Source organism: Molossus molossus, unplaced genomic scaffold (genome assembly GCF_014108415.1).
Source record: "Molossus molossus isolate mMolMol1 unplaced genomic scaffold, mMolMol1.p scaffold_m16_p_2, whole genome shotgun sequence".
Taxonomy (NCBI): domain Eukaryota; kingdom Metazoa; phylum Chordata; class Mammalia; order Chiroptera; family Molossidae; genus Molossus; species Molossus molossus.
In genome coordinates this window covers 123,779,022-123,791,363 of record NW_023425355.1, presented here as the reverse complement: position 1 = coordinate 123,791,363, position 12,342 = coordinate 123,779,022, and the positions used below count along the sequence as shown (strand labels likewise).

Sequence of the window (12,342 nt, the reverse complement as noted above, 5' to 3'; positions counted from 1 at the left end):
ATATTTAACATAAATGGGTATTAGTGGGGATCCTCTATAAAGTAGAGGGGAATGTTTTAACTACCAGTCTTGCAAATGAGGCCAAAAATAATGTTAGCACTAAAATAAACAAAATGTTCAGTATTACCTTCTAGAAGTTGTGTGACATCCTTGCTATCTTCTTAACTTAGGTTTTTACCAAATATTTCCTGAATATTCACTGAACACTGACACTGTGCTAGGTACTGTAGGGGACATGAAGAAGATTAAGACATACACAGTCCTTGGTTCAAAGGCACTCACCATCACATTACAGGGAGGCACTGGGAATAACTGATAAAAAGGCAAACTGTCAGGGAGTTCTATGAGAAAGGTCCAAAGTATTCTGAGAATCTAAACGAAAGATAGATTATTTCCAATGCAAGGGTCTAACAGGGCTCTGTGAGGACATTATTTTGAGGAAGGTCATGGCGGATGGGTAGAGGTAGGACCCCTTTGTCAGACACAGCAGTGGAAGAATGGGGGTTAGCAGCTAAGCTGAGAAGTAAGCTTGAGCTTGACCCAGAGAGTGGATGAGAGCAGGATGCATTCAGAAACAGTAGCTACCAACAGCATGGCCGGGACACAGGTACAAAAGAAGATGAACTTGTCACAGGTCAAGAGAAAATTGTGGAAGGTTTTAAATGCCCAGCTGAGAAGCTGGGTTGTTTTTTTTGTTGTTGTTTGTTTGTTTGTTTTTGTTTTTTCCTAGTTGCAGAACTCCAGTGATGGAAGAATGTCATCATGGGTCTCGGTTCTGGAAAGATGTACAACTGGAGTTAGTACGGAGGATTTATTGGAGGGGTGGGAAAAAGACTAAAGGGAAGCCAACCAGGCAAAGGAGCTCTGGCCATAGGTCAAGTGGAGTAAGAGCTAGAAACAGGGAAGTGGCAGCAGAAAGCACTGGATGAATGGCAGTTTGCTTTTTCATCTTGAGGTGACATAGTCCCCGAGGGCACTGGTTCTCAGATACACTGTGTTCCTAGATTAAGAAATCTCGGTGCCCTGGGCTAAACCAAAGAGATGAAAGTACTCCAGTCCCATAGATTTGAGCAACTGCTCCTTTAAAGACTTGCCTGGTGGCATGTGTCTCAAGATGGCACAATGAATTAGAAGTGATCATGTGCAAAAGCCTTTCTTAACTGAGGGACCTGTGATATAATAAGTGTAATAGAAAAGTAAAAGTCCAATGACTTGCATTATCCTGACACCACACAATATCCCAGATTTTGACATTTCTGTCCTCTCTGCAGTCATTGTGAATTTTCTTTAGTCTTGTACTTCTACAATTTCTACTGTTTTTTTTTTTTTTTTACGTGAACATCTTTTACAGGTGATGACTGACAACTGGAATCATCTCACTGATCTGCCATGATGGTGAGCATAAATGAAGTCTGCGTTTGATGATGAGAAATAAGATGAGCTAATTTGTTCCAAAGTAGGACCAAGCCAATGAACCTGCTTTCTTCAGTGCCTTGAGAGCGACAGTACAGGCAAACACATGTACAAATTGTATAATCATAAAATCAAATGACCTGCTTGGTTCTTCCATTCTGTTCTCAAATAGAAAAGGCAAAGCCTCTGAAACGCATGCAACAAGTCAAATACCACCATCAGCATTCATTCCTTTCCCACCTAAAATATGAGTTCTTCATTATACTATTGCATTCATTTTCTTCTTTCAGATTAAAAAAAAAAAAAAAAAAAGGAGAATCCGTACACGGAGCTAAACAGATTATCGGAGAAAACAATTAGACATAGAATGACTCTAAGTGAAGATTCCTGGCACTTTGCTATGTGTGCAAGCGTATGCACGCTGCATACAATGACAAAGCTAGAAAGAAAACTCACCTGTTTTCTTCCTCAAGATCTGCTAGGATTCTCTCTAGCTCCCCTCTTTCCTCACTCTCTAAGGAAATCAAGATCTGGGCAGGACTACGAGGCTGGCTCAGGGGGGAGTCCTGGTTCAAACTTTGGCAGTAATGCTGGATTAACAAATGTTCATCATCTCTGGAAAATAAAATCAAAGGTTTTGGTTTTTCCCCCCTTATTGGTGTTGGGGATCAGGGACTCGGGTGTGTATTTAAAAATAGAAACATTTATTTGCTCTTAATAATGAATTCGACCCTTTTTCTTGCTTCCAAAGACATTTTGCTACTGCTGAGGTTGTGGTCTACCATCCTATGGGTGACAATTCAAGAGTTTCTTACTGTGATTTTCTTTCTTTTTTTCTACTATTCCATTGAATTTGATTGGCCTATTTACACGGGTAAATTAATGGCAGAATTACAGAAATACTGGGACTCGATGTTGACAGTTTAACCAATAGTTAATAAATATTAGAAGACATAATAATGGCTGTGTAATGCTTTTACCAAGAATGTCAAGATAATCTGTTCACTAACCCACACTATTGTTGATACTGACCGGAAAAAACCGCTGCCCTTAAAATAATAGTAAGAGTAAATATTTTGTAAAGTGGAAAGTAATGTAACCAAAAAGTGTTGCTTTGGTAAGCCAGTTTGAACTTACATAAGCCACAGAGGTAGGATGGTAGCAATAATGAAACTGTCGACAAATGACTGTTTCATTCAATTATTATTTAGATGAAAAAAAAAAAAAAAACACAAAAATCGGCCCTAGCTAGTTTGGCTCAGCGGCTAGAGTGTTGGCCCATGGACAAAACAGGAATTTTGGGTTCGATTCCCAGTCAAGGGCACGTACTTTGGTTGCAGGTTCAATCCCTGGCCCTGGTCGGGATCATGTGGGAGGCAACCAAACAATGTTCTCTCACATCAATGCTTCTCTCTCTCTCCCTGTTTCTCTCTCCCTCCCTTCCTTCTACTCTATCTAAACAAATCAATGGAAAAATATCCTCAAGTGAGGATTTAAAAAAAGAAAGAAAGAAAAAGGCATCAAGGTGACTAAAAGAAAACTGAACAACTCATTCTTTAGCACAGCTAATCTCAGGGAACAAAGAGGCAAAAGGCTGACATTTTGAGAGGCAGCTACAATCTTTCCTTGAAACTGGGAACTCTACACACAAAAAAATATTTTCTAAATGCACTGCTCCTAGCTCCTGAAAAGCCCATGTACCCCCAAGTTATAAGAACTTCACTCTGTTCTAATGAGAGGTTGAAGTTCTGTTAGGCTAAATATCACTATGATGATAGGTTCATATTCCCCTCTTCATGTCCACTTAATTTCCTTTTCTCGTTGCCATGTCTTCTGAGTTGAAAAAAAAGATTCAGATTTTTAGGAAAAAAATCCTGATTTAAATGATTTTGGTCCATCAAACCCAGTAACTGGTTGAGAAGTGAAACACTGACTAAAACTAATCATTGGGTGTTAAAAAAAAATATATGGGAAGTCAACCAATCCTCCAAACCACTTCCCCAGACCTGTCCCTAAAACCTCATGATTTTACCATCCAAGAGTGAGTCCAAGTGGATTTTATGTCCTCAGAATGAACTAAAGGTTTTCATTTAAAAATAAAACAAAAGCCGTTTTACTACCTCTCTAATTTATTCTCTCTCTTCCCAAATTCTGAAAGATTATTGCTAGAATTTCCCATGTTTAATTACAACAAATAGTTATAATTAAACTTCTCTTACTGTTTTCTTAAGCAGGCAATGGATGGCAGCCATTATTATACAGATACAACTTGAATTCATTTGAATGTGTTAGAGCTTCTAATATTAAAATCAGTGACCAGAAGAAGCAAATCACTCAGGCTGTTTATATTTGGTTGATTCTTTAGTCCCCTATTTTCCTGTCAAAAGTACTTTATATATTAATACTTTGCCCCATAGCTAAGCAAGAGAATGCACCGCAGTTATGTTTGGGGAAAGGGTTGTTTTGTTTTGTTTTGTTGTAAGTAACTAAGTCATATATGATTGGTTGAGTTTTGACCCTATGATTACCTTAATCATATTCACGTATCAGATGAGATGATTTATTCCTATGTCTTCAATAACTATTTATGTATAAATGCCCCTTTGATACTATTTCCCTCAGGCTTTTCTCACGTGAGTGTAATTTGGGGTTGCCATATCAACTACATATGATAAATGTACCATTTGTCCCTTTGTCTAGCTTTTCCAAGTGGCGAGACGTCCGTAAGTTCTCAAACTAAAAACACTGTTGTATTTTGACCAGACTTCTCTCTAAATTATCTATTCAGTTAGCAGAGTTTTATTTTTTTCCCTCCTATCAGTTTCTTAATCTGCTCCCTCCATCTCAGGCCCTTGGTTCATGGTGAGATATTCCGTTGAGCTCCTTATTGTGAAGACTTGCCCTGCTCTATAACGAAGCCTCTATTGCCATGCTGGAGCTCTGCCCACTGCCACTTTTAACATCACTCTCTCTCCTTCCTTCGGTTTGATAGGCCTGGCTTATCATCCCACTGAAAACCTATGACCTGAATTTGCACTGACTTTATTTAGCTCATGAAGATGCTAAATCACAAAAATCTACTGCTTTGGATCTCTAAGGAAAAATGCGCAACTAACCTACTACATGGGAATACCAATACAACTCTGCGAGATTATGTCTCCACTCCCCCAAGAGTGGAGAAAATAAAAACTACCTAGCCCTCACTTTAAAAATTACTATCCAATTGCTTTAAATATTGGGCAGGTCTGGTCAAAGAGCAAGCATTTAATATCATTTGAGTATTCGGGATTCTGCAATTTGTGGTAATATGGTGTTAAATAAGAATAAGGTGAGCTGTTTTTGCTACTCTGGAATACCAATAATGCCACAGTTTGGATGAGCTCATTCTGTGTCAGGTTAAGGGTTAAGGGGAAAAAAGTAAATGAATGGCTCCTTGAAAGATCAAATGTATATAATGCTCATTCCTATCTTCTGAGCTACCCTACCTCTAAATCCCTCAAAGCAATTTCATCTTCAGGAACATTTGGTAAAAAGAGACGGGATACTTACATGCTCTCATTAGGAGAGATGCTATCATTTAGATAAGATCCATTGCTGTTTTCCATTTCTGCTAGCCTGATAAAAAACGTAAAAGCTCATTAAAACTTATGTGACTTCTTAGAATCTATTCAAGACCTAATCGAACATTCCTGAAAACTAAAGGATAAATCATGTCAAGAGGAGAAAGGAATCCTTCAAATTAAAGGATGTGTGTGTTGGCCTAACCGTTTCAGACAGTGAGTGGTAGACCACAGCTAGTTAGTTGCATTACATTTATGCTATAAATTATAAGGGAAGTTGTCTTTTGTTGTTTTTCTTTTCTTCTTCACAGATCGATCTTCCTTTCACTGAGAACCGGCCTCTGGTTTCACAAGAAAAGCTTCCCTAACAACAAGTGTACTCTGTACCTTGCACTACCCCTTGTTTTTTAAGATCATTAACGGTTTCCACTGATGACAGACACGTGCAGTAGTGAGAGTATTGATAAAAGATGGATTCATAGTAAGTGCTCTACACATTCTGCTACCAAGTTTTACCTTCATCTCAAACAATGTAAGGTCTCTTTACAACTAAAAAAAAAAAAAAAAGTTAACCAAACTCTTAGAGACTGATTTAATAAGCATAAGATATCTTACAATTAACAGTTCAGTTTTTAGGTATAAAATGATCTCAAACACAAAGAAGGTGAGACAGAAAAGTCCAAGGCGTAGGAAAATCAATTCTTCTCTTCTTTACAGCATATTATGTAAAAACAGACACACAAATGGAAAGCCAATGCTTTCATATTCTCCACATACAACATAGTATCATTTCTGCACACATTTATTTCTGGTCTAGCAGTTTGCTAAAAAGGTTATACGGTTTCTAAGCCAATTTATTAAACGTGCTTGGAATACAAAACATAATGAAACTATCGGGAATGTTTCAAGGCTGGGGTTCGGGAGGTGGTTCTGGACTAATGCTCTTATTGGCGTCTAAAACCAACATGCAGTGGAATGGCATGCACGTTAGAGGGCAAGTTGATTAGTAGAAATCAGACAAGTTTGGGGGGAAAAAAAGAAAAGATTCGTTTAAAATGATTATAGGTTAGCTTTCCTGGGTTAGTTACTTTAATCAATATTTGCCTGGCATTCAACTAGTCTCATACCTGCTAGCATAATGTTCAATGCGTGAATGAGTATCATCGTGTGAAAGCTGAGGGGACGAGGCAGGCCTATAAGGCAGAAAATGTGATTAGTCACAGATACCATCCTATAATGGAGAAAAAAAAAACCCACCACACAATTCTGTTATATACATGACCTAGAATGCGTTTATTCTAATTTTCTGGATAAGGTACACATTTAGTTGTTCCTGTATTTTAAATATCATCCTGTATTTTAAATCCAGGTTGGAGAGAGCATTGCTCCTACTTCTGCTTTTATCAAAAGCCACAAAGAGAGATCACAAACTTTGGTGGAAAGTTTCAGTTATAGAAAAGGTTGAGGGAAAGTATCTCTGTGTGACATTTTGTCCTCCTGTCTTGCGACAGTTCAGATCCTAGAACTCTGAAATTGCTTCAGTGCTATGTGGTTTAACGTTTTCGACAGTTTACACCTGTGCTGTTTATTAGATCCCTTTTTATTGGATGGAAACTCTACGTTTGCCTAGTAGATTCACAGTCAACAGTTTTGGTTCTAAAGACGCCACTCCAGTCCATGACTTCTTAAGAGTCCACATATCAAGATGTCTTGGTCTGTGCAATTTTGTAAAAAAGGAAGACTTCTACCAATTTAGCAGCAGGTATATATTACTATTTTGTAGAATAAAACTGAATGACCCAAAATTACACTGTAATGTTTTTTAGAAAGAATGACTAAATTCCATAGAATGTCACCACAATATCCAAAATATTTCTTATTAGGGATACTGTGTGCTGCTATACAAAGAGGAAAACAGGGGGCGGGGGATTAATTAGCATGAATAGTGTTTATACTTTTGGGATATACAAAAACTTGTTGGGGGATCCACAGACTAGAAGTTTGGTGTGGTTAACATTTTTTTTTCACATTGAATCAATTAATTATCCTTGAAGTTGTATAATATCTTTGGATTCACCTTAGGGGAAAAAAATGCATTTGTTTTGAAAACCAGTTTGGGCTTGTGCTTTTTTGTTTTAATTGGAATAGTACAAAAGGTCTCTTCCATTTCTCTCCTAACACAGAAAGCCCTTAGGTAAAGGAATGAATCCAAAAGTCAGCAGTCATCTATTCAGTGAGGACTGGTTTAGTCCAATGTCCAAGTAGCGTTCAAGGACTTGATAGAAACACTAAGAAGATCTTTGTTCTTTCTGACATAAAAAAAGAAAACCATGTAGTTATCTAGGCTTACACAGGAAATACACTAGAAATCCATATTTTTTAAAGGAGACATACAATCATAAAATGATTACAACACACTACAGGGAAATCATTGGGGAACTGAAGTCTTCCTTGATAGATAAATGTCTTATTTAGGAAATCAATGTTATCTAGGTCAAGAGTCACCATAATCAAATGTGGAATGGATTATAAAGACATTTAAAATATCTCGAGGAAACAAAAGAATGACTACCCAATTTACTAGGCAGACACAAAGATTTCCATGTCAATCTTCATTATAATTTTGTAGAGTTAATCTGGTAATTAGAACCCTGGAGCAGCCCATTATTAGAAAAATGCTAAAGCTTGTTTTGAAATAGTCACTGCAAGTAAAGATAATTTAGTACTTGGATTATTTGGTTTATAAGTCCTATCTTCTGGAACAGACCAGTCTTTCAATTATATACTTCTTATAAGCTAAAAGCCCACCATCAAAAAAAAAAATTTAATGTTTTCCCTTAGAATAGTTGCTACCTTGGTAGTGTACAGAAGAAAAATCTGAGACCTTGAAGCATAACTACATCAAGAAAACTAGGCAAGTAAATCCAAAACACTTTAATAAAATCTCATACAGAAAATCTTATGCAGAGCTTTAATTCTTAGCCTTGAGGATAATTCCATGTTATTTTTCTTATTAATGCACACAGCACCTAACACAGCATGCATAAGCACAAGAACTCATAATAACCAGAAAGCTGAAAAAAATATATAACTAAAGGAGGTACTTATTAAGTCAGAAAATGAGCCAAAAGGGAGTACTGGTCAGAGAAGAATAACTTAAAAACCAAGAATTAGTAAAAGTACAAAAGCACTTAGTCCAGAAGCAAAAGTCTAAATGCAAGACCTTCTAAAACACTTCAAAGGGAAGGGAAGAATACTGTTCTGCCTTTCCGCTTCCTAAATACAAAACAATATACCCAGAAGGAATATTTCTTTTCTAGTTAATGGTCAATTCCAGTCCACCCACCACCACTTTCTCTTTTGTGAAAACTCCGCTGGGTTTTCATCCACGTAGGTTTCAAAGGAGAAGAGCTCAAAGAATATCTTTTGACTGTCTCATTTGTGGGCAAACAATACAAAAGGTTTATGCTACATGCAGTTTCAAATAATATGACAGATACAGGCAAATCAAGGTTTTGTCTAAGGAAAAAGATCTGTATCTCAGTCAACTTCCAAATCCTGTGATCCATAGTAAATGGATGTAATGCTGTCACCATCATAGGATTTGTTAACATCAGACAAAATTCTTTCAAAATGAAACACTTTAGGACCTGGCTTTCCTATCAGAATAGCTTTACCATATATTTTATAAATTATATAACCCTATGAGTAAGGACTTTAATAAAATTACTGGTATTAAAGAAAACAGGGCCTTTAGTCTGCTAGGTTTGTTTTCTTCTTTAAAATGAGAACTTCCCACTATCTCTGAATAGTCCAGTAAACTTTAATAAGATGACAAAATGGGGGTATGTTTTAGTTGTTGGAGAAGATCTTTTAATAAAGTATGTTATTAACTCTAAAGTTCTTCAAAGTTTAAAACAAACACCCTGTAGTTCAAATCAGTTACATTAAACTTATTGTCATGATATTTTTTCTCACAAGTGCATGTATTAAATAAAAATCTTCTCTTCTTCTTTTCTTTCAAGGAACTGTTATTCTTTGGTTATTATTTTGTGCTATCTCTAGCCGTGTACTTTTAAAAATTGTTCTTTAGCGTATTTGTCTTTTGGATTTTTTTAATTGGTAAAACTTACTCCAACCCAGAGTAAATTCATTTGTTTATCAGGATCCGATCAAGCTGAGAATTTCAGTATATCAATTTTTTAAAAGTTTCTTATTTAACTTCTATAAACAAATAGACTATGTGGGTTAGGGGAAACAATGACCAATAACAAGGAACATAATTGAATCTAAATAACTCCTCAAGTTGTTTAAATATGATGATTAAAGAAATCAGGTACTGGGCTTACAGCTCCCATATCTCAAAATGAGGGGCCATAATAATGCAGCTTTAAAAATAGGTGCCTTACGCTTCCTTTAGGCCAAAAAAGATTTAAAATAAACCTCAATTCATCATTTGGATTTATCGCTACAGGATTTTTAAAAAGGATCTACTTGAAATTAAAATACATGGTGGAACAATTAAAAAAAGACCCAATAAAAATGAATGTAATTCTTACATAAGCCTGTCTTCCAAACTGGTCATTCACCCCTTATATATAACAGAGCTGTCTGACTTTCAATACACATCTAATAAAGTACACTTTGACATACCCCAAACCCCACACAATGATTTTAAAACATGCATACCCTGTTTGCTAATATATAAATCGCAGACCCCCAAAATAAATTTTCTACCATTATAAACACTGAGATAAATCAATTACCTATTAGTATTTAATATTAGTATTATAAATACAGGCTAATAGTAATAACAAAGACTGCAGTACACTTTCCCACTTATGAGCTGAATATTTAGTTTGGAAAGGAGAGCAAAGTGAGTTTAGTTAAAAAAGGAGCTTATGAATATAAAGATCAATCAATTAGCATGACATTGCCTGATAAAAAGTCCACCTACCTGACAGCCCAACCCAACATCAGACTCTAAAACAAATTCTGCTGATATTTAATGGTCCACTTAAAACAGGCCTTAAAGAATGTACCATCATCCTTTTGAAGGCCCTCAAGCATTATATCTCAAGAAATGTGGCTAAAGAATGCTATTAGGTCATCAGAAAGCTCTTTCTTCCCCATTTATAATGAAAGAATATATAAACATGTCTCCCATCGCCCAGCTGGTGTCGCTCAATAGTTGAGCATCGACCCATGCACCAAGAGGTCGCTGGTTCGATTCCCGGTCAGGGCACATGCCCAGGTTATGGGCTAAATCCCCAGTGGGAGACATGCAGGAGGCGGCCAATTGAGGTTCTTGCTCATCAATGTTTCTATCTTTCTCCCTCTCCCTTCTTCTCTCTCTAAAATCAATGAAGAAAAAAAAATTGTTAATGTCTCCCAGGAATACAACCAACAACCTAAAAATTCCTTTGACATTCTTTTGAACTCAAAGTCAGGATTTCTGCTGGTTCAAATGTGACCAGGTGGGGACCTGAAAACCTCACCCTGATTCTCCTGATCTGTGGTAGATGGCACTGTCAAAGTTTCTTTTATCGCGGGAAGAAACAAATCGAAATGAAAGAAGGGAAATCAATGTGTCTTTAACGCAAAACAAATAAACCAAACAAAACACATCGGAAAAGTCAGCAAGCGAATGTGTTGGTGGCAGCGGCACCCTTCAGAAGTACTCACGCAGAATCTACCGGCCAGAAGTTGATCAGAGTAACAGGACTGCAAAACAAAAAATGAGGTGGTGAAGAGACACAGGCAAACTCAGCCACAAAAAAAAAAAAAAAAATTACTGAAAGGTCAAAACAAATAAAACCCAACCAACTAAGGATAAACCATGGAAAGCAACAGCCAAGCAAAAGTGGAAAGTGAATGAAAAGCAAAACCACCAGTGGTGCGATTGCCACCAGAGTTATGGTAAAAAGAAGGCCTGACAGAGGTGAAGACAGCCTCAGTTTGATCATGAGAACCATTACTACTTACTGTGAAAGAATGTCCTGTGACTACATTTTTGTTCAGATAGAAAAAAAAGAAAGTGACTCGCTATGACCACACAATCAGATCCAAAGAGACACCGTCTACTGAGTTGCAAGGGAGGAAAATCAGAATGAAATACTGGAATCACTCGTTTGTAAACAGTCCCGTATTTCTTAAAAGGCTTGTAGAGGTAATTAGCAGTTGTGATGCGGTGTTTCCCCTGTGAGATAAAGTTTAACTTTTGGAAAAGGTCATTGCCATGGGACAATCGACACGGGAGATGCCGAATGAATATCAGCCTGTTTTACTCTTTTCAGCTAAAGGAAATCTAGAGAAAGAAATAGGAGAGACTGTTTGCATTTGGGAGTGAAGGAGAGTATTCAGCTGAAAGGAGCTGGAATATACATCAAATGACAGTCTGTCTTGCTTTTGCCACTACTCACGTTTCCATGTTGTCCCCCTCTAAGACAGTCTGCACTGGCAGGTAGCCCATTCGGGGATGCTTCGCAAAATACCTTTTGGTTCGAAATTTGTTTTTTAGTACCTTGGCAAAGTCACGAACATCTTCTCCTGATGTAGTCTGAAAGGGAAATGGCATTGAGATCAGACTTGGGAGAGGAAGACCTCCAAAGAAAGGACCACTCCAGCGCTCCACCTCAGGGCACTCGCTTTGTAATTTCAGAGACAGTGTGGGTTGAGAGCAAAGGCCTTGGAATCAGACAAAACCAGGGTACTGAAACCAGGCCTGGAATTTACTAGTAGGATTAACTTGGGTGAGTGAGTTATTTACCTGTCTGAGGCTCAGATCATCTGTGAAATGGGGGTAATCACACCTTAAGAAGTTGTTATGATGAATAAATGAAGTATCTCGACTACTGGGCTACTCAGTAAATGGTCGTTTATAGAAGCCTTCAAGTTGAAAATTTAACCTTAGTTTTGCCACATTTTGTGGTATTTTAAAAACGATTGTCCTTGCCTGGACAGTGTGGCTCAGTGGTTGAGCATCGACCCACGCACCAAGAGGTCGCCAGTTCGATTCCCAGTCAGGGTACATGCCCAGGTTGTGGGCCTGATCCCCAGTGTGGGGCATGCAGGAGGTGGCCAATCGATGTTCTCTCTCATTGATGTTTCTATCTCTTTCTCCCTGTCCTTTCCTTTCTTTCTCTAATATCAATAAAGAAAAAAAAACAACAAACAATTATCCACATGGCTACCATGTTTTGCCCACTCAATAGCCTTCTAGCCACAGCATGGTTCATTCTCCATCATCAAATATATTTGCAAAAGGATTCAAAGTGAGGAAGACAATGAAAAAACAAAGAGGATCACTCTGACGGTGGGAAAGACAAATGCTCTACAACACAGCTTCTTGAACTCTGATGTGTGTGGG

At 37.5% G+C, this 12,342-nt stretch overlaps 1 protein-coding gene across 4 annotated transcripts in view; it reads right to left on the bottom strand.

Moving 5' to 3' along the window:
• Positions 1-12,342, bottom strand: part of DMD (dystrophin) — a 2,326,146-nt gene that overhangs the window by 51,525 nt on the left and 2,262,279 nt on the right. For all 4 annotated transcript variants that reach the window (XM_036270045.1, XM_036270042.1, XM_036270043.1 and 1 more), the window contains 5 exons: positions 11,396-11,532; positions 10,659-10,697; positions 6,101-6,166; positions 4,963-5,028; positions 1,870-2,028 (listed from right to left, as the gene is read on the bottom strand). In XM_036270045.1, the coding sequence (XP_036125938.1) occupies positions 1,870-2,028; positions 4,963-5,028; positions 6,101-6,166; positions 10,659-10,697; positions 11,396-11,532 (467 nt within the window). The remainder of the gene's footprint in view (positions 1-1,869; positions 2,029-4,962; positions 5,029-6,100; positions 6,167-10,658; positions 10,698-11,395; positions 11,533-12,342) is intronic.